At 36.4% G+C, this 23,205-nt stretch overlaps 4 protein-coding genes across 5 annotated transcripts; 1 reads left to right on the plus strand and 3 right to left on the minus strand.

Moving 5' to 3' along the window:
* Positions 1-687: 687 nt before the first annotated feature.
* On the minus strand, positions 688-7,864 carry LOC112047159 (zinc finger protein Xfin). 2 transcript variants are annotated; one of them, XM_052887627.1, is made up of 8 exons: positions 7,487-7,864; positions 7,082-7,289; positions 6,105-6,197; positions 5,811-5,942; positions 4,429-4,755; positions 3,662-3,732; positions 2,762-2,817; positions 688-1,944 (listed from the first exon to the last, which is right to left on the minus strand). In XM_052887627.1, exons 1-8 carry the CDS (start codon positions 7,561-7,563, stop codon positions 1,079-1,081), a joined length of 1,830 nt encoding a protein of 609 aa, XP_052743587.1. In that variant the 5' UTR covers positions 7,564-7,864; the 3' UTR covers positions 688-1,078. The 2 variants fall into 2 exon arrangements, with proteins under 2 accessions (XP_052743587.1, XP_023939937.2); XM_024084169.2 differs by having other exon boundaries at positions 7,115-7,289; positions 7,487-7,860.
* Positions 7,865-13,621: 5,757 nt separating this feature from the next.
* Positions 13,622-15,702, plus strand: LOC112047169 (glutathione S-transferase 1). The gene is made up of 3 exons (XM_024084183.2): positions 13,622-14,161; positions 14,724-14,891; positions 15,449-15,702. Exons 1-3 carry the CDS (start codon positions 13,811-13,813, stop codon positions 15,584-15,586), a joined length of 657 nt encoding a protein of 218 aa, XP_023939951.1. The 5' UTR covers positions 13,622-13,810; the 3' UTR covers positions 15,587-15,702.
* On the minus strand, positions 15,584-16,303 carry LOC112047170 (methyltransferase N6AMT1). Its single transcript, XM_024084184.2, has one exon. The coding sequence runs from the start codon at positions 16,301-16,303 to the stop codon at positions 15,683-15,685; it is 621 nt and encodes a 206-aa protein (XP_023939952.2). The 3' UTR covers positions 15,584-15,682.
* On the minus strand, positions 16,293-18,526 carry LOC112047171 (SNAPIN protein homolog). The gene is made up of 3 exons (XM_024084185.2): positions 18,210-18,526; positions 17,652-17,817; positions 16,293-16,431 (listed from the first exon to the last, which is right to left on the minus strand). The coding sequence occupies exons 1-3, from the start codon at positions 18,356-18,358 to the stop codon at positions 16,312-16,314; spliced, it is 435 nt and encodes a 144-aa protein (XP_023939953.2). The 5' UTR covers positions 18,359-18,526; the 3' UTR covers positions 16,293-16,311.
* Between the last annotated feature and the right edge of the window lie 4,679 nt (positions 18,527-23,205).

Below are 23,205 nucleotides of genomic sequence, written 5' to 3' on the forward strand. Positions count from 1 at the left end.
AAATTAGAATCACCATTCTCACTAGATGAAGACAACAATAACAATTATTGTTGAAAAATATGTAAGTTACGGTCACAAATTTACAATGAATTTCTGAAAAAAATGAAGTGTGTATTCACGCCAATTGGTTTTTAAATTCTCGTTTTTTAATTTTATTTTTTTCACATGAGAAAAAGGCAAAGGTATTACACCGTAAAGGATGTCCCATGTCTCCAAATCTTGCTCTATTCGCAACTCAATAAAAATTAAATAAAAAATGAACGCATTCCACAGACAAGAACGCTGCATTTAATTCCAATTTAAAGTTTTTTTAATTATTTTCAAAACAATCAGGGCCTTACCTAAAATGATTCTATTTTCGAATAAAACCTCCTCCGTTTTATAGTAGGCTAGTACTTGGCTAGTACTCGTAACAGACAAGAATTAAAAAAAACAAAATTACTTTAGCCCCTAGAGGCTGAAATGCTTGTTTAGCCCCGCTGTGGAGTGGTACTATGACAGTGTTTTTGAGCAAGAGTAGTGAAAATATTATTTTTAGCCAGTTATCGACTGTGGTTAAGGAAGGGACATGATGAACAGATTCAGAGCATGGCATGATTTAACTCTGATTGCACTCCCAGGAGCGAGAATTTCTCCATAAGATATTGTTACGAACTAGGGTTCGAGGATTTGGAATTAAACAACTGGTGACTCGTATAAGACTTTATTTCACTCCTTCCAAGTATCAAAACACATTTCCAAACGTAGGCAATTCGTTGTCCAAAGTTCACTATAATTCACTTGTATCGCTTGTGTCACTCCGATGTTCACTTCACTTCGTTTCGAAGTTGGCTGCCGTATTAGCCGTCAGAACAATTTCCAGATTAATCTGGGAACGCCTACAAAACTCGCGTATGCCAAAGACGTTCTACGAAATTCCACGTAAACAAGGTCATAAATTATGGCTATCTCCAATCGTAGACAACCCGACATGGGCGAGCGATTATGAACCCTATGGCTGTAGTCATAGGGTTCTCCGTAACAATATAAAGGTGATAACACAAATCCATGTCTCACAATAATGAGGTTTTCATTTTCATCAGTGTGGATTTGTATGTGAACTGAGGCCAGTGTGTTTCATTTTATGTCTTGTTAAGTCACCTTTACGTGCAAATTTAGAATTGCACATATCACATGCATAAGGTTTTTCACCAGTGTGGATTTTCATGTGGCCTATTAAGTTACTTTTTTGTGCACATTTGTAATCGCATGTCATACAAGAAAAAGGTTTTTCACCAGTGTGCGTTCTTTTATGTCTTATTAAGTCACCTTTACGTGCAAATTTATAATTGCATGTCTCACAAGTATAAGGTTTTTCACAAATGTGGTTTCTTATGTAATCTATTAAACTACCTTTTGATGCACATTTATAATTGCATGTCTCACAAGAATGAGACTTTTCGTCAGTGTGGGTTCTCATATGATCTGTTGATATTTTTTTTTGTGCACATTTATAATGGCATTTCTCACTAGAACAAGGCTTTTGGCCAGTATGGATTATTTTGTGTCTTGATAAATCACTTTCGTGTGTACAGTTATAATCGCACATATCACAAGAATACAGCTTTTGGCCAGTGTGAGTTCTCATGTGACTAATTAAATTACTTTTTTTTGCACTTTTATAATGGCATGAGTCACAACTATAAGATTTCACACCAGTCTGGATTTTGACGCGTGGATTATCTATCACAGCTTCTTTGTATTTCTGGAAAATATCATATTCAACACAATTTGTCAATGTATTTATATTTGTAGATGGTTCAGTGTCGCTCTGAGATAATTGGTTGTCCGGTACACACATGTTAGTTTCAAGGATTTGTTCGTTTTTCCAGATAGCACCTACTTCTTCAGTTGACTGCACTTTGTTTCCGTTATTTGCCGCAAGTCTTGCGGATAGTGGGGCATCTGAAACAAACATCTAAATATATATATAACTCAAATGTGACTGACTGACATAGTGATCTATCAACACACAGCCCAAACCACTGGCCGGATCGGGCTGAAATTTGGCATGTAGGTAGATGTTATGACGTAGGCATCCGCTATGAAAGGATTTTGATAAATTCCCAAGGGGATAAAATAGGGGATGAAAGTTTGTATGAAACTTTGTCAGTTTTGCGGCGATTTGGCTGAAATTTGGAATTAAAATAGATTTTAATTTGGCTTAACACATAGGTTACTTTTCATCCCGGAAAAATCCATGGTTCTCGCGGGATTTGTGAAAAACTGAATTCCATGCGGACGAAATCGCGGGCGTCCGCTTTATTTAATTGTTTTTATAATTTTTTTATAATTTACTCCGACAAACCTTTGCAACAGCTCTACTCTTACTCTCTGAAGTCTGTGTCCTTTATTCTTTTAGAAGTTAACCCTTGACTACAATCTCACTTGATGGTAAGTGATGATGCATTCTAAGATGAAAGCGGGCTAACTTGTTAGGACGAGGATGAAAATCCACACGATATCGTACCGATGGCGGTACGTCTTTGCGGTTAGGGTGGTAACTAGCCACGGCCGAAGTCTCCCACCAGCCAACTCCAACTCCAACGTTACGAAATGGCCGACAGTATGTTTGGCGTTTGGGAAAAAAAGATAAAAAACGCAATTTTTAAATTCGAGTTTCTAAAGTAATTGTTTACTATTTTTAATAATTAAAATAAGTCTTTTTGGAACCTTTATTCCAGGTCATTATCATCGTTAAAAACCCATTCAGCTCACTTACTTGAAGTTCGAATGGAGTCTGCAGTCAGGGGATCATACAGCCTCTGGCTTCGTGTCCTGTGAAACAGAGCAGCAGAATCATTATCAACCCATATTCGGCTCACTGCTGAGCCCGAGTCTCCTCTCAGAATAAGAGGGGTTAGGCTGATAGTCCCACTACGCTGGCCCAATGCGGATTGGCAGACTTCACACACGCAGAGAATTAAGAAAAATCTCTGGTATGCAGATTTCCTCACGATTATTTCCTTCGCCGTTTGGGACACGTGATATTTAATTTCTTAAAATAACACAACTGAAATGTTGCAGGCGCATGCCCCGGACCGAATTCGAACCTACGCCCTCTGAGTCTATGGCAAAGGTATATCCACTACTATCACGTTTCTTAGATAAATTGTTCATTGAAAGCAAATTAAAACAAAAAAACAACAGTTCTGAAAACGGGATTAATGCAGTGCATAAGTGTTTATAACAACATAATTGGGTATTTGACCTTACAATATATTGATTTTTTTTTAAAAATTTAGAAAAATTAAATCAATATTAAATAATTAATACATAAAAACGAAAATTTTCGGGATAATTGTGAAATAAATAAGGCTCGCAAATTAAAAAGATACGAAAATTTCAAATTAGTAAAAATAAAATATTACACGAAATTTCGTATAATTTTTCATAAAATGTAGTGTTTTTTTTGTTACGAGAATTATAAACATAAACACAAAATAACAAAGATATCTATAATTTTATATACGTCCATACAAGTTATAACTTTCAATAGTGAAACACTATTGAAAGTTTGTCGCGATTCACGATAACAGTACGTTTTATGAACATCATAAGGCAACTGTCACCGTACCCATGCTATGTGAAAAACACTTTAATAGTGTCATTGTATACTGACTTGTCCAGCGTGAGTGGGTCGCAGCTCGCAGCTGCTCGAGGCTCGCACACTTGTATCGCATCACTTGGGTCCTGTCAAATATAACACATTCACAATATCTGTCCAACTACAGAAGACATTGTTCTAGATGTGCAGAGATATTTTTTTTATTCTATGACTAGTAGACCCGGTTAAGCTTCGCATTTATGTGCACTTCTTCCTATCCCTCCTCTACACTACTCTACCCCTACCCTACCACTAAATGTTCGTATGGGAAATAGAAAAGGGTTGTTTTTATGGTTTTCCCGGCAATTATTCTAATTTTTCTCACTTTTTACACCTTCCCTATACCTACACGATCATTTCAAGATCAAGATAAGATAAAATTGTTCAGAGTTTTAGCGAGACTAATGAACAGCAATTCATCTTTATATATTTTTTATATATTTAGCTCAGAAATGACAGCATAGTGCTCAGAGTTATTTTCTGATATAGTAACGGCCTTCTAAGCGTTATTCACTTTGGTTCATTTCATAGGTTAATTTTGTTCATGGGCTCGTAGTCTTTTACTAGCACGAGTCTCTTCTCAAATTGAGAGGGCTTAGGCCTTAGTCCACCACTGTCTCAACGCGGATTTGCAGACTTCGCATACATAGAGAATTAATAAAAATTCTCAGGTATGCAAGTTTTCTCACAATGTTATTCCTTCACTGTTTGAGACAAATGATATTTAATTTCTTATCGTATATACCATACCTACATATAATGACACCTCCAAGTGGACTTACCTGCAGATGCATGCTCATATGTTCCCTGTATATATTTTCTTGCAGAAATCTCTCAAAACAAAATTCACATTCAAATATACCAGTTTCAAGCTTTATTAAAATCTCTGTTTCTGTCACATGTTCGTGTTTTGCAATGTCAGCATATTCATTCTTCACCACAACTGTTGCAATATCTCCAACAACAGATTTCTCTGGCAATGTCTGTTTGTCTTCATCTGTGTGATCTATGTATAAGTCACAGTGGTCTGCCCGAACTGTTGTACGTGTTAAATTACACTGCTGATGTTTTGTTGCGTAGTTCATAAATTCTGTATGTTGTATAGTACTCTGAAACAGTGCCAATGTTTAATTTGTAGCTTAGACCCACCACTCTAATCAAATGCAGGTTGGTCAGATTACAATGATTGATTTTTTTTTTGATTGTGTAAATGCCATAGGCTCCTTATGGGACCTCAGCGGCGTCACCGGAAGTCACTGGGGGTTTGGGCGAGATGGGCGGAACGACTCTCTGAGGGTGTCTCTTCTGAGACTCTGACCTCGGCTTAGAGTATCAGTCCGGGCGCCCCCGAGATCGCGAGTTATTTTAGCCCACGTAAGGCTGACGTCAGATATCGGGGACCTCGTCTGCGCCGGCGAAGACGCTGTGTAGCTTGTGTTTGTGTTGCCTGGGAAGCATTGTCGTTCGTTATGTCATCGTCAGGATCGTAAAGGACATTTTTTGGGTGTCTAGATGACTGTGTGATAATCTAAATGAGATAATACTGATAATGATCTCGACTCGCAGCTTAACATACTTTCTGATGCATATAGATATAACAGGTTAAAGCGTGCCTACATGTGGGATTTCCTTAAACAATAAATAAAATAAAAGATAACAAAAAATTAACACCAAAGCAAATCGGCCAGCAAGAACTTCAGTGGAAGGTCAGCTGCACATTAAGTACCCTCTAGCCACAGAGTAATCAGAGTTAATCTTTACAAGCGAAACCCATCAAAAAAATCCAAACAACATGTGTTTCCTTCACAACCGTATATGCAAACTTTTTTCATAATTTGTATTACAAAATTTAACACTAACAATAATTACGTAAATTAATTAATTAAATATTTAAAAACATAAGACACCATTTTTTTTCAATAATATTGAAAATTACTGATTTGACGGTTCGTGTCTTACTAACTCGAGAATGTATTACTTTTTTAATTTCGTATTTAGAACGGCTACGACACCGTCGTGTTCCGTACACTCCATCTGTATATTATTATTGATTATTAACCTGTGCCTCGCAATTTGCTTAGAGCTGAAATACAACAAAAACAAAAATAAATATGGATCATCAATTAATATTCATACCTGTAAATTGTTATTATTAAATACTCACAAATTCATGTTGTTTAAGTGAATCTGTCATCAGTGAATGGGCTCTCAAGCACAAGTCTCTAAATCTACTGAAGTTAATCAATCTCTGAGCACAAAACACACAGAGCGTTGGCTTCAGATTTGCTCGACACAACTGAAACAATGGCACAGAATTAGCAAAAGCTATCAATACAAGTTTGAAAAGAGATATTCATTTTGGCTATAAATTCACGTCACTGGTTTGTCAAAAACTCTCTATCTTATCTTTGAACAATGTTTAGAGGCATGTAAATACTAACATCATCATTTGACTCACCGATAGTCCAGTTAGCTGTTTATATGCCTCCTCCAACTTGCATTTACTCATTAGATACAGCTTGCTGTAAGTGCCCAGGCATATCATGCACTTCTGCAAATATACAACTATTAGTTACTTCTACATTACAAATTAGGCTAGTAATGGTTTAATTGATTATAAAACACAGCTAAAACTGTTACTCAAATTGGTTTCGAATCCATACAGGGCCCTTAGTCATGAGCTGGTTCTTGCAATACGGCACAATCCATACTATGTGAGTTTGCAAGAGTTTTAGCCGTTAATTAATTAATTGTAAAATAGTGATGGTTTGCTTTTTTTTATTCTTTACAAGTTAGCCCTTGACTACAATCTCACCTGATGGAAGCAGGCTAACTTGTTAGGAGGATGAAAAACCACACCCCTTTTAGTTTCTACATGACATTGCACCAGAATGCTAAATCACTTGGTGATATAGAGTGGTAACTAGCCACAGCCGAAGCCTCCCACCAGTCACGTGGGAGCCAAGCTCCTTTCTCTATACAATGCAGAATGCAGTGGAGCCTCTTTGTGGTAAACCTTGAGATTTTGGAACTCTCCGTAACTCAAAAAACTTCAAGACTCAATATATTGTATTAATTAGCAGAACTTGTGTTGTTTTACATTTATAACTGTATAGTAGTACCTGTGTATTTCGCTTCTTTAATTCAAAATTAGTTAAGTTATATCTTAAGCTCTACAAGTCAAATATTTTCAATTAAAACAAATAAAAATAGTTTGACTTAGACTTGACTAGGTTCCTCTGGATTAACATTCACAAAAAAAAAAATACTGAGACTTAACAACAAAGTGTTAAAATCTGTCTGGCTTTACAGCATTCAGCTATGGGGCACATGCAGTAAATCAAATGCAATGCGCTTCCAAACGACGTGCTTGATAAATAGGTGACGGCAGAGCTATGGCTCTGTCAGAAACCACCCTAAAGTCTCACAACTCACCTGCTTATAGTCAGTCTTAATAAATAAACTGACCTGCCCTGTTGAAGGAATAGCTTCAGAGCGAATCTGCCTTTCACAATCATTTGTTTTATAGAAGTCATTATCTGAAAAATGCTCTGAGCAGACCACAGCAGAGTCAGGCAGGTGACAGTCTTGTGTGCCGAGTGCTCGGATCCAAGAAGCACGGAGATGTATATCACGCGGTACTCTGTAAATTACCGTTCAGTGTATAATCAACTGATATAACTTTGTACCTACTAATATCAAAACATCTGACCACCATTGAACCACTCCCTCATGGACATGATTTATTAGTGAAGTTTTATTAATAAAATTGTCATTAAGTTAGGACCAAGTAAATTAAAATTATTACGTACTTGTAACTCAATCAATAAATATACTTACGCATGAAAAGTAATTCCTGTTCCCTCAGACGTAGTGTCGTCTAAAGTATTTTTGCAGAAAAACACGCAGCACTGCATTTTTTAAGTATGTGTGCTTTAAGTTATGATGTACAAATACAAACTGAAAATAAATCTATAATCTGAGGAAAAGATATAGGTAGAGAATCGCTGGATTACGAAATGGTGTTTGTGGTTATAAATGGTTTTATTAAAGGACTACAAGTTTTTGAATTAGGTTTAGATTAACTCCTTCCTCATAATAATATCACAGCAATTTAATTCCCGAAATATTTAATAAAACTAAATTTCTAAAATGTAAATTACACCCGCAAGCGCAAACACAGATCAATATACATTTTATTTATTATTATTTAATATATATATTTTATGGATTTGAACTTTATTTTTTTATTTTTTTTTTTTTAATTTATTTAACGGCCTTGGATACAAGTCCTTATAGGCCCTGCTTTAAATATTACAATTTTTCTTAAAAATAATACAAAGCACTTAAAATTATCGTCGTCGTCGTCTAAATATAAATTTACTACTGTATTTTACAATTTTTCTATTGTGTTACTAATGAAATCTAAAACAGGCTTATAAAATAAATGGTTCCTCAACAATTCCTTAATGTGGCGGGGATCACACTTAATTTCGTTTTCTTCCTTTACTAACTCTATCGAACTTGCTAATATTATTCTTTGTATACCAAAAGCTGAACACTTGAAAATTATGTGATTGATATCTGCGTCGTCTTTTTTACAGTACATGCATTTGTTATCTTTATAAATTTTTAATTTGAATAAATGGCTTGGCACTAAACAGTGACCAAACCTTAGTCGGTTTATTATTGATATGAATTTTCTTGAATCCCAACTCATTTTGTTATACCATGGCTGCACCGGTATTTCATTTTGTATGTCTGCGTACCAAGATCCTTTACTTTTACTAGTTTCTTTCCAAAGTTCTTGCCAAAGCAACTTCTGTCTCTTCTTCACTTCATGATAAAAGTCTGTAAATGGAGTTTTGATATTGTCTGAACAATCTTCATTAAACAATCCTTGTCTTGCTACAGAATCAACCAGTTCATTGCCCGCTATACCTCTGTGGGAGGGTACCCAGACAAATTCTACGTTCATTCCAGTTTTTCTTATGTCTAGTAATACATTTTTAATTTGAAAAATAATGTATGAAGACTTATAACTAAAATTGAAATTGTTAATAGCTAAAAGAACACTTTTGGAATCTGTTACTATAATACAATTATTTACACTATGTAAAATTTCCTCTTTTATATAAGAAATTGCTTTTAAAATTGCAAAAGATTCCGCAGTAAAAATACTACATCGAGAATTTAACTTAAACGCTTTACTAAATTTTTTTTGTGGATCATAGAAAGCAGCACTTACAAAGTGCTGATTTTTAGATCCATCTGTATATAATTTATAATAATATTTACAATTTTTATCAATAAACATCCGGAAGTCTATGTTTGACGTAATATTCAACAAATGAATTTTATTTTTCATAATCAAGCTCTCAAAGGAGCAAGAGTACATGGGCCAGGCGTTACTAACATTTATGTTAGTGGCAATATTATGCATATATGTCATAATAATAGATATGGTAGGTTGTTTACCTGCCAAAAGTGAATTTGCAGTCGCTTGTAAAGATTCAGTTGTAGATTTAGTTACAGTTAGTAGACTATTTGGAAGCAAAAGTTTGTTCACTATTGAAGAGCTCGACGATAGAGCTTTCAAACAAAATCTTTCAGCTAAATATATGCGTCTTACAATTAAAGGAGAAATACAAGTCTCTACTTCCATTGAATTAACAGGTGTGGAGCGCATAGCCCCACTTATTATGCGCAAGCCAATGTTTTGAATAACATCAAGTTTTTTTAATAATGTGGAATTGGCTTGCATATATGCAAGGAAACTATAATCAAAGTGACTTCTGACCATGCTTTTATATAATAGAGATAGGACTTTAGGATCAGAGCCCCAAAACGTTCCAGTCAAACATCTCAATAAATTAATGCCTTTTAACGCATTTTTGCTAATATAATTAATATGTCTGTCAAATTTTAATTTATTATCGATAATTACACCCAAAAATTTCTTTTGATTTACAAATGGAATATCTGTACCATTATATTTGATGTTATTCCCCACTGGGCTGCCAAAAATCATACATGAACTTTTGGAAGTATTGATATTTAATTTTAACAAATTTTTATAATAAGACTGCAACTGGAACAGTGCAGAATTAATAGTATTTTTAGCTATTTCTATATTTCTATTTACACTATACATTAACAAGTCATCCGCAAATTGTAAAATTTTAACATCTCCTAATAAAAAATTTTCAATTTGTGAGGTGTATAAATTATACAAAATTGGTGACAATGCTGAACCTTGCATAAGACCTTTACTAGTTTGGTTTATCCCATGGAGTATATTATTGTACTTAACATAAAAGTGTCTATTATTAAAAAAATTTGAAAGCCATTTTAACATTTTTCCAGGGATACCGATTTCATGAAGACAATTGATGAGCTGGTTTAAGTCCACATTATCATAAGCCCCCTCTATATCCAAAAATATACATACTGCTGTGGATTTAGACAATTGACAATTCTTCATATCATATATAAATGAAGTTATACTCTCTGATGCGCTTTTACCTCTACGGAAACCATATTGAAAACCTGGTAATAAATTATTAGTTTCTACAAAGTAGTCCAATCTTAGTTTAAGCATTACTTCAAACAATTTTCCTATGCAAGAAGTCAGCGATATAGGTCTGTAAGAATTGCAATCGTCTTCAGGTTTATCTTGTTTCAAAATTGGTATTATACATTGAATCTTCCAACTCTCTGGAATACATTGAGAAAGCCATAACTTGTTAAAAATATTAAGTAAAGCTATTTGACCTGCTTTATGTAACTTTTTAAACATTATATAAGGAATGTCGTCTAATCCTGGTGCAGATTCCTTTCTTGATTGAAGTGCTATATTGAATTCTGCATAGGTGAATGGATTTAGTAGCCACATGGAATTTTCATTGTCATTGTTGTATTCAAAAACAGAGTTGATTAAGTTTGTGTTATTATTATTCTGTTTAAGTTTTGAGATGAAATTTGGAATCCATACATCATTTTTAAGTTTCGGTTGGTTATTTATTCGTTTAAATCTTTTCATATAATTCCATATATAAGTTATAGGAGTGTATCTATTAAATGATGAACAAAGTTTATTCAAACTATCTTTCTTTGCTTTTTTAATGATTATTTTTTTAAGTGCATCTATTTTTTTATAATTTATATAATTTACCATTAACCCTACTCGCCTATATAATTGTAAAGCCTCTTTGGAATTTTTAACTGCTACAGCACAATTTTCATCCCACCAAGGAGCGGGAGCTTTAATAGTTCTTGGACCCTCAAATTTAACAAGCGGAATACATTCTTTTTTTAAAATGTTCAAAATTTCACAAAATTTGTTATATGACTGTAAAGGATCTAGTTCATTAAATGTCATATACTCAAAATACTCCTTGGATTTCTTAAAATATTTATCCCAATCTGCTTTATTATATAAAAATTTCTCTACTTTATCATTGACAGAATATTTAGATGGAATTAAGTTAATTTTTGTGAATGTGGGATAGTGGTAACTACCCAAAGTGTCTACACCTACTGTCCATTCACATAACGGAGCGAGCACTGGGCTCACTCCAGTTATGTCAATAGCAGAACTATTTGCATATGGTCTCTGAAGTGTAGTAGACCTACCAGAATTTAATATGCACAGATCCTGTTCATCAAAAATATCAAATAGGCTTCTACCCCTTGAATTTGTACTATGGCAACCAAAAGAAATATGATGTGCATTAAAGTCTCCTGCTACTAAACAGGGCTTTGGCATATCACTGATGATACTTTTAAGTCTATTGATTTTACATTTATTTTTATTTTTAGGTGGACAATAAACACAAAGTATTGATAAGTCACCAACATTGGTTCCTAAAGAAATTGCTATGGATTGAACATCTTCATAAAATTTTGTTTTCAGAAGTTTATATTTAAATGTATTTCTTAATAAAATACCTACACCACCATGTTCATTCTTTGCATTTTTTCCAACAAAGTTATAGCCTGGGATTTTTACAAGATTACTAGAGTTTTTAAGCCAAGTTTCATTTAATAATAAAATATCAATATTTTCCTGTGTTAAAAATGTTTTTACTAAGGGTTTTTTATTATTAATACTCTGAATGTTATGTTGAGCAATAATGAGCTTTGAAGCCATTAAACTTTATTCAAATGTTTCAAAAATGCTTCTTTAATTTTACTTGTGCTTTTTATGTCATTTGAGTTTCCTATAGTAACTAATGTATTAATTATTGCGGATAATATTTTTTTATTATTAATGATATCTGAATAAGAAATATCTAAATTTTCTTGTGTGTCTAGTTTAGATTGGTGGAATTTTTGCTGTATTTGTTGAGGCTTCGGGAGAGTAGGAAAATTAACACTATTAATTTCAATTACCTTAGCATAAGATTGTTTATTTTTTTCTAATCTCGCTGCCTTTATAGGGCAAGTTTTGGATATGGCTAAGTGAGCTCCACCACAATTACTGCACTTCAATGTATCAGCCGTGCATGCTTTGTAGTGGTGTTCACCAGCACAGCGTGAACAGACCTGTATATTTTTGCATATTTTCCCATAGTGATTAAATCTCATACATTTAAAACATTGCATTAGTGGAGGAATATATGTATAGACCTTATAACGCCAATTGTCTAAATATATATATTGTGGTAAAGTTGTTCCTGCAAAAATTACACTAATAGTTGACAAAGGAACAACATCATCTACAACCTTTTTCATGAATCGTCTTACACCAATAATCTCACACTCTGAAGAAAGTTTATTAAATAGTTCATGGTTACTGGACTCTTTAGGTATAAACCTGACAACCCCCACCCTCTCCACAGAAGATGCCGGGATGAAGGCACGAAGATTGTAAACCGTTAGGCATTCATGTTTGAGAAAATCATTGGCTGCTGTTGCTTGTTTGAATACTAACATTATTTTGTTAGCATTAATGCGCCTGCTCTCATAGATACCTTTTACTTGTTTAAAGTATTTGGACACAACTAATGGGTTTTTGTTCCCCAATTTAATTTCCGCCTCACTGCTTTCCACAAACACTGGGAATTCCGCGTTAGTGCTATTATCCGTGTAGGCTCTGCTATAACCTGCCTTTATATAGGGTTTATATTTTAAACTCTCGTCCTCACCAGACTTATGCACTTTACGTTTTTTTCTGTCTAGCCTTTCATAGGCATCACCATCACTGTCTGACGGCATTTTGCCTGATTTAATTTACATTTGTACACTTTATTTCACACGTATATTACTGAAAAAGTTTTAAATTAAAATTTTCAATTTTAAAAGCGCGCTTCTCGATTCCCGCCAAAAAAACTCTGATTTGAACTTTAATTTGACAATTTACATAGAGTTATAGACCAACTCATGCCATGGGCACTTAGAAGAACGTGAAATCTTTATGAAGCAGCGCCATCTACATTCTAGATTTAAGATTCCAGGATAGTAAATTCAATTACTTATGGTATGTATGTATTATAATGTTTTTAGAGATTTAAACCATGTAAGTATGGAGAAAAAAAAGAATTATTTATCCTTTTAATTTTGACGCGCAATAGGAAGAATGTGCTTGTATTTCTAAAGCAAAGGGATTATTAAAGAAGACAGTAACCGTACATTAATTTCAACGATGTTCCATATAGTCATTTGGCCTAGTGGTGCATAACGAAGGTACGATCTAATAATCCTGAATTCAAGCCCGGACATTGGAAAACTTTTTGTCTTTTTTTTTTGTTTTTCTCAATTGGTTTCTTCAACTATTACAAAATCAAAAATCTCTCATTTACAAAAAATATGCATTATTATTTTTATAACATAATGGATACTATACTAAAAATACCGTAGCTAGTCACTAGATGGCGCTATCACAAGCGTTCCGAAAAAAGTTAGAGTAGCCTATCTATTTCCAATAATATTCTGTATCCTATATCGTATCCTAATATTCTGAGGAACAAGTTTAAAAAATATAACCTTTCACTTTCAATTCAAGTGCCTTTCAGTCTTGTGATAATTCGAAAGTTTTGTTAATTATTATATTAATATAATTATATCAAACAATCAGATAAGTATACCAGTAAGTGTGGTATGGTGGCTAAGTGTTGTATCAGTTTAATATAATTTTTTATTATTATAAATAATATAAATATAATGTCGGAATCAACAATTAAATTATACCACTTCGCTCCGAGCTCACCTTCGAGAGGAGCACTATTGGCTGCAAGAGTTATAGGAGTGCCGGTTGACGTGATTATTTTAGACTTGTTCAAGAAGGAACAACTGAATGAAAGTTTTATAAAAATCAACCCACAGCATTGCGTGCCTACATTGGATGACAATGGCTTTGTTATTTGGGAAAGTAGAGCTATAGCTTGTTATTTGGCTGACAAATATGGAAAGGACGACACTCTGTATCCTAAGGATCTGCAGCGCCGCGCCATGGTCAACCAACGTCTGTACTTTGATAGCTCGTTTTTGTACCCCAAGATAAGAGCTATTTGTGTATGTTATTAACTCATTTTACTCCACTACGCTCTAATATGAAAGTTAACCAACTAGTAACCCAACTAGATTATCCATCTGAAACATTGCGGGGATGGTTACATGTTTTTTTTTAATATAATTATTACTAGCAGTATTTATTAATTTATTATAATACAACTAAAACTCACGTGACACAATGTCAGAGTATGCCAGACTAGTTTCAAATTCATGCGAGGCCCTTAATCATGAACTGGATCTTGCAAGTTTGACGCAATCAAACTAAATAAACGATATAATCTGAAGTGTTATGTGAGTTCTAGCAGTGTTGTATCAATAAAGTAATATGTAACTTCTTCAATATAATTATATTATGGACCTCCATGTTTCTTTTATTGTCTTATAAATTTTTTTACATGCAGCATACACCTGTACACATAATCCACAATCATTGTATACATTTTATTTGTAATATGCTGTAGGTTTTCAATAAATAATAAAATAAATAGAATAAAGATTCCAGTGATGTGGATTGGCTTTCCCCATACACTCTCCATTGCAGCAAATTTTATGTTTGTTTCAGTATCCAATCATATTTGAGGGTGCAACAGAAATCAAGGATAAGCTGAAAGATGATCTGAACAATACACTTAATTTCCTCAACCAATTCCTAGATGCCAACATGTGGGTTGCTGGGGACAATGTTACAATTGCTGACACTGCAATCACTGCCTCAATGACTGCATTACGTGTAAGATATTTAGACATAATTTTACGAATATTCCCATTCCCCTCCAACTTGTCAAATAGGTACAAATTGCACAAAATGAGAAATTCCTCCTCCAATACAGGTACATAATGAATCCTCAGGGTATGCATTATGTTTATGCATTTCTGAAGTGCACACCACTGTTGATACCTCACACTCCTGGCAGGCAAGCTATAAATCATGACAAATATACAATAAGAGATCAATGATGACAGATAAATACAAGATGAAAATATTATATCTTATCAACAATAAATCAATTTGATAAGATATACCCGTAAAGTACCACTTATGTTGTGCATGTTTGTGTAAATATTGGCATAATGATGATAATTTTACTTTTCTAATACTATAAACGTGCAATAAAAATAAAATAGTTGAATAAACTATATTATTGTAGTGTTCCTCTCTAGATTGTATTATCATTTAGCATCAGGTGTGATTGTAATCTAGCACTTACTTGATAATAAACACTGTTGCTAAGATATTATAACCAAATTTGTGATAATAAATCTGATTATCAAAAACTATTTTTCCAGGAAGTGGGTTGGGACTTTACTAGTTATCCCAATATCCAAAGATGGCTCAAAGACTGCGCTACTTTGCCAGGATATGAAGAAAACCTAGAAGGTGCAAAAGCATTTGGCGCTTTGGTAAAGAAAAACTTGAAACAGTAAACTGCAAACATATTTTTATATATTATACATACAATATCAAGACATTCTTATAGCTATAAAATATTGTTATATTATTGTGTAATAATAAATTTTTTTTTATCTATAAAACTTTAAAACCAATTGTTGTTCATTTCTTACTTTTCTGGTGATTACTGTCTCAGATTTGTAATTATATGTAGACATAATTTGTACAACTTCTAGTGGAATGTTATCTTCAATTAGTAGTAGGTAGAAAGTGCCATTTGGGGTTAGTATCTTTGGTATCATGTGGAGTAGCCTGTCTGTAATTTCTCTACCTTTGACACCTCCAGCCCAACTCGCCTCTATACCACATCCACCACATTCATTGGTCTCTGTCACTACATACGGAGGGTTAAAAATAACAACATCAAATTTATGATGCACAAAGCCAGTAGCCAAATCCATGTTAATGGAATCCAATAAAACATTGTTTCTAATCGCAGTGCTCTTTGTCATATTGCATGCTTTCAAATTTATGTCGGTGCTAAAACAAAGTGCTTTAGGTAATGCCATTCCCAATGCAGTTATAACAACACCACTACCAGAACCGACTTCTAAGCAGAATGTAGGTTTCCTTAATTGTAAATATTCAAGATCTTTTTCTAAAGCATCAATCAAGAGGAAACTGTCTTCGGCTGGTTCATACACAAAATCAAAATCTGCCTTGTCTATGTGGTTCTGATATGGTGTCTCCATATTGACTATCAGTTGATGCTGCCGTGCTCTGGGGCTATGCTGCTAGTGCTCTGCTCAGGCTCCGGAGATGTGACAGTATTGACAGTTTTTTCTTTTTGTATCATTCGCCTTATATCATTTAATCTGTCCTGAAATTAATAACAAATTAGGATTTTTAAAAATATATCTTTAATTTAATAACAGGCTTCAATGTTTTTTTTAAACAATATAAAATAACTGACAAGGTTTACAAATAGTTGCACGTTCCTATTTCTACTCCATTATTGGACGAGAATCTAGTCTCACAATCTGATATAAAAGTATACATAGTTGTAGTCTGATTGAATGACAGGAAGTAGTTCTGATTTAGCTAATTACTTCACCTACTAATGAAAAAATATTCTGTCTGGTACAGTTGGTGGTTCTCAGAGAGCCAGGATCTCTGAAAATATAAAATCCTTAACTGATCCAAATCAGTTTAGGATTTTATATTCTCTATAGTTTCGATTTTCTCTATAGATAAAACATAGGACAAAGCTCGCTGATGTTCTCATTAGAATCAACCACTTGAAATGGCGTTGGACGGGACACATGTTGCGCTGCACGACCGATAAATGGAGCAAGCAGGTGACACTCTGGTACCCAAGAGACAGTACCAGACAACGTGGACGTCCAATAAGAAGGTGGGAGGACGACATCCACCTAACCCTGGGGCCACGCTGGACCAGACAGAGTGCAGTGGAAGCAGCTGGAGAAGGCCTATGTCAGAAGACACACTTTGAACAGCGGGACGTAATATAATCAATCAAATCGAAACACAACACTCATGTAACCAAAAGCTGTTCAAAAATAAAAGGCTATTTTATTTATTTATTAATAGTTTCGGCCGAGTTTCAGCCAAAAAATGGAGCAAGTTATGCTTGGAGTTTCTTTGCATGATCAAATCCGAAATTAGATGATCCCCAGATGAACCAAAGTCACTAACATAGCTCAGCAAGTAGCGACGCTGAAGTGACAATGTGCAAGCCACATCATTCAAAGACCCCATGGACGTTGGGGTACCAAGATGCTAAAATGGCAACCCCACAAAAGTGCAGTGTTGGACTGCGAATATCAAGTGGGTAGCAGGGATTTGCAGTTGCCACTGAATGGTGGCAGCTCAAGACTTGTTATTGGAAGCCCATGCAAGAGGAGTATGTCCAGCAGTAGACGTCTATCGGCAGATAATGATGATGATGGATGATGATATTAGGACCACAGATGAGATCATTCTCAAGTGCTACTTGTCATTACCTATAAATATATAGCAGCAGTGAAATTTAATAATAGAATGTAAAAAATGCTGAGTACACTTGACAGACATACACACCTGTGATGCTTGTAAAACATTGAGCACTACAGTAACTCTATGCTTGCAGGCAATCAATTTCTTCACATAGGGGTCTAAGTCAGGGTGATTATTTAGAGCCTCTCTCACTTTCTGTAGCTCTTCGTTCAACGACTCTATCTGTTGTTTCAACTCCAGTTGAGATATTCTGTAAGGATTAATAAAAGTAGGTATTGTATGGTATAAATTTGTAACAAGATAAATAAAGGCATATTTTTCATCATAGTTCATTCACGAAATCACTTAAGCAATGATGTATATTTACTGTCATTTTAAGCTAAAGTAAAATGAGACAAGGACTTTGGAATGTTATTTCCATTTGGTGTAAATTTTGTTAAAGTTTACAAAGTTATCACTTCCATAGAGGAATTAAGAAGTTCTGGGGGTCTTCAGACACTACTACAATTAGTCTTTGTCGTAAGCGTCCTATTTTTATTAGTGTTATTTTTAATTGGTCATTGACAGAAGTTTGTGGACACTCGAACAAATCCAACCACATAAATAACCTTTCTGATTAGTCTAAATAGAGAAGCACCATACCTAGTAGCTCGAACTCTGTCGTCTAGCTGGTCCACAGTCGGTTTCAAAAGGCCCAACAAACCCTCGGCGAGTGTATCCCTTGTTGGATTATCGCACAAGTTGCCTGTATTCTCATCAGCGGATGTTGTCGTGCTTTCTGTGTCGTCCATGACTTATTAAACAATAATTACATTATCTAGGAACACAATAATGGGAATAAATGTAATGTACTTAATTTAACAGATAGAAATACTATATAGATTTGTAAAATGAATATTTATTTTACGGAACCCTAAAATATTATTAATGACAAATGACAGTTTCGCGCTGCGTGACATTTCGTATTCCTTCAGTATGTTGGTATCATACACTGTAATCTTTGGTTGGTATGTTGTTTAAGATGCGTTCAAGCTATCTTTGTATACAATACATCCATGTTGTATACAATTTTATTTTCTCATCATATTTTAAAAATATAGGTACTTGTACCGAATCGTAAATCTATTGTGGCGGTTTCCGAACGTATACGTTACATTTCTAACGTTGGCAATGCTGCCCCGCGGCAGTTACAAAGCGCGCGAATCGGTTGGCAACATTGCTCCGCCCACAGCCAGCCTCGCGCGGGAAACGAAAAGGGACGCTAGTATTCCCGGTCATTTAGACCAGACAGTACGACCCTTACCGCGAGCGATACGACACGTATCTGCCCTGTCGTACCGCAATACTCATAAGAAACACGTACTTCATATCAACGCATATCGTTGTGTTGAGCGCTACTTGTACATTAACTTCAGTGTAATATCATTTAAGATTAATTTAATTACAAGAGTGAACAACAACTGTACGAGTTTCATTTAGGATCAACCCACCATATCCTAAATCTGGTGACCCCGTACGTTAAACGTACGCTAAATACGGACTATATCTGGTGAGCCCCTTCCGCTAAATCTGTTTTCACTCTCTATGAAGTGGTAACCCCTAAATTCGGTGACCCTCTCCAACGACGGTTCGCGTCTTCAGCCTGAACAAAGGACGACGCTTTCATCGCCGCACCGTTAGCACAACAAAGGTGGCTTTATACGAGCAGGTACCCATTAGACACAAGTCTAACTTATCAGCTCGTTAGTTCCTGAGAAATTCGAGTCTGCGCGTCATCATCGGCAGGCTGCAAATCAGCCGCCATCCTAGCAGCGACCCGAAGACCACCAGGATATCAGTGAGTGTTTTACAAAAATGTTTTATAAAAATCTAACGCATTAAAGTAAATTCAGTGATTTATTAAATCTAGGAAGTGTTAAATTTAGAATCGGTCATAAAACATTTTACTTTAAAATAGTGCGCGTATACTATTCGCGTCTTCGAAAAAAGGTCCGACCGACCCTTTTGTTTTTGTGTTGGCCGTCGCCGGCCCTCGCAGGTACCTACACTATAGCGGACTCAAAGAGAAAGTTAGCACATATCTATTTTTAGAACACTTCCGTAGCATTTATTGTTTTAGTGTGCATTCCTTTGCCGCTATAATATTTTTGTACCAACTTTACTTGTTTATTATTTTTAAAATTTTGTCGTTTTATGTTTTACAATTTTAATGGTTAATTTTTATTACGACTAACCGGTAGTAACAGGTCCTTATAATATTAGTGGTAGAGTTAAGCATATAGTTGTTTTATATCTAATTTTTATTTTTAATCTGTAACCATGGTCGACACAAACAATGTTCAGGAGCAAATCAACCGATTACTGGAGCAAAACAATGCTCTAATTCAACAAAACAACGAATTAAGGGAACAAATAGGTAACCCTAATAGCAGCAACCCTACCGTGCAGGCCATGCGACCTAAACTTCCACCCTTCTGGCATAATCGACCTGTAGCTTGGTTCAAGCATATTGAGGCACAATTTAGCATTTCTAACATTTCTGCTGACGACACTAAATATTACCACGTGATAGCCCAAATGGATATGAAAACGTCAGCAGAAATGGAAGACCTGACTGATGAGCTTCCACCAAAAGGCCAAAGATACGACTGGATCAAAGAAAATATGATCCGTCGATTTTCACCTTCGGAGTCGCAAATGCTCCGAAGACTATTATCAGGAGAAGAATTGGGTGATAGAACACCCACTCAATTCCTAAGACACTTAAAGTCTTTGGCGGGAACCATCAGAGACGAGAAAATACTGCGTGAGTTATGGCTTCAACGGCTCCCCCACACAGTCCAGTCAATATTAAAGGCACACATGGATGTGAGCCTAGATAAAGCTGGAGAACTAGCGGACAGCATTATGGAAGTAAATCCTATCTCAGTCAGTGCTGTGACCGCTAATAACCAATCGCAAGCGGCGCCAACAAACACACCAGACACAAACACTCTTCTGCTTGAGTTAGTTAAAAAGTTTGACACACTGATCTCAGACTATTCGAGGCAACGGCATCGATCGAGATCTAGGTCCAGAAATAGGGCATCTACTTCTCAAGCAGACTCTGTGTGTTGGTACCACAAAAAATTCAAAACCAAGGCAACCAAATGCGTTCAGCCTTGTTCCTGGACTGCGCCGGCACCGGGAAACGAGCAATCCAGTCAGTAGAGGCGACATCTGACTGCGTTTACACTGGTCGCCGCCTTTTCATCACAGACAGGAATACCAAATGGCAATACCTCCTGGATTCGGGCTCCGACCTGTGTTGTATACCAAGGAAGCTTCTTGGCAAGGAACAACACGCAACATCGTTCGATTTATCAGCTGCCAATGGTTCCACTATTAAAACATATGGCAGCCGAACGATGAATTTGAATCTTGGCCTCCGCCGTGACTTTAGGTGGAACTTCGTTGTCGCCGACGTTGATACAGCAATTATCGGCGCCGATTTCATGGCCTACTACAACTTACTCCCTGATTGTCGCAATCGCTTACTGCGATGCGGTGTGACTGGACTAACTGTCCCAGCCTCCGTATCAAACTTCTATCAACCAAGCGTGAGGACTATCAGTGGAGATTCGGAGTACCATAAAATCCTTGCTGGGTTCCCATCCATCACGAAGCCTCCAGGTATTAACCGTGTAGTGAAACATAATACGGTTCACTATATTAAAACCACAGATGGCCCTCCGGTGGTATCACGCCCACGCCGTCTTGCTCCACAAAAGCTACAGGTTGCCCAGAAGGAGTTCGCAGATATGGTACAAGCTGGCACTGCACGCCCTTCTAAAAGCCCATGGTCATCACCACTACACTTAGCACTCAAGAAGGACTCTTCATTCCGTCCGTGTGGTGATTATAGAGCGCTTAACGCTCGGACCATTTCGGATTGCTACCCAGTCCGTCACATAGGTGATTTCGGGCATAATTTAGCTGGATGTAAAATATTTAGTACCTTAGATTTAGTTAAAGCCTATCAGCAAATTCCGATAGCACCAACCGACGTTTGTAAAACGGCTATCATTACGACATTCGGTTTGTTCGAGTTTCCATTTATGTCTTTCGGCCTACGTAATGCAGGACAAACTTTCCAGCGCTTCATGGACGAAATCGTCCGAGGGTTGGACTTTTGTTTCCCTTACATAGACGATATTTTAATTTTCTCACAGGATGCTGAACAACATGCCAAGCACCTCCGCACTCTTTTCCAGAGGTTAGCTGACTACGGTGTAGTAGTTAACCCGGCTAAGTGCGTTTTAGGGGCTGCAGAGGTAACATTCCTCGGATATCACATCAGCAAAGACGGCATATGCCCTCCTGACGAGAAAATTCAGGCACTTCGCGATTTCCCTCTGCCCAAAACAGCTCAAGGTTTAAGAAGGTTTTTAGGAATGATAAATTACTATCGTCAATTCCTTCCAAACGCAGCCGACTCACAGGCACCTCTTATTAATTTCCTTACAGCTACTGGACTTAAAGGACAAAAAGCGATGCCATGGACTCCTGAATTAGAGCAAGCCTTCTACACTTGCAGAGACAGCTTATTACAAGCCACTAAGCTCGCACACCCTATACAAGGTGCGCGCTTAGGCTTGTACACAGATGCGTCAAGCGCACACGTAGGTGCGTGTCTGCAACAAGAGACTGACCAAGGTTGGCAACCACTCGCCTTTTTCAGCAAAAAGCTGACACCATCTCAGTCTCAATGGCCTGCTTATTACAGGGAGTTATTGGCTGTATACTCTGCAGTACAGCACTTCCGACACCTGTTGGAAGCGCAAAGTACTACAATTTATACAGACCATAAGCCACTCCTTTACGCGTTTAAGCAGCGCAGGGAAAAATTACCCCCAGCGCAACTAAATCAGTTAACATTTATCTCCCAATTCACAACTGATATTAGACACGTTAAAGGAAGCGAAAATGTGGTCGCGGACACTATGTCTCGTATCGAGGCTGTATCACTGAATTCAGACTTCGCTGCCCTAGCTCAAGCTCAGGAGGCGGATGACGAGCTAAATAGTGTCATAAACAACTCGTCGCTCAAATTGGTGCCAACAATTATACCCGGTACCAATATAAGCATCATGTGCGACGTTTCTACGGGTAAACCTCGACCATACCTTCCCGTGGAACAGAGGAGACCAGCGTTCGACCAACTACATAATTTGAGTCATCCTGGTGCGCGGGCCACTTTAAAACTCATAACCGAACGTTTTGTCTGGCCCGGCATTAACAAAGATTGTCGTCAATGGTCACGCGAATGCCTACCTTGCCAACGCAGCAAGATAACACGTCACGTCTCCGCTCCTCTTGGTAATTTCGAGGCACCTTCTGCAAGGTTTCAACACGTGCATTTAGATATAATCGGTCCTTTAGCGATATCTAACGGTTTCACGTATTGTTTAACAGCGATCGACAGATTTACCAGATGGCCCGAAGTATGGCCTATGTCGTCGATAACCGCTGAAGAAGTGGCTGATAGGTTCGTCGACGGTTGGTTATCACGTTTCGGCGTGCCCGTCACAGTCACAACAGATCGTGGACGCCAGTTCGAATCAAACTTGTTCAGCAAATTGATGAACATTGGCGCCAC

Source organism: Bicyclus anynana, chromosome 20 (assembly GCF_947172395.1).
Source record: "Bicyclus anynana chromosome 20, ilBicAnyn1.1, whole genome shotgun sequence".
Taxonomy (NCBI): domain Eukaryota; kingdom Metazoa; phylum Arthropoda; class Insecta; order Lepidoptera; family Nymphalidae; genus Bicyclus; species Bicyclus anynana.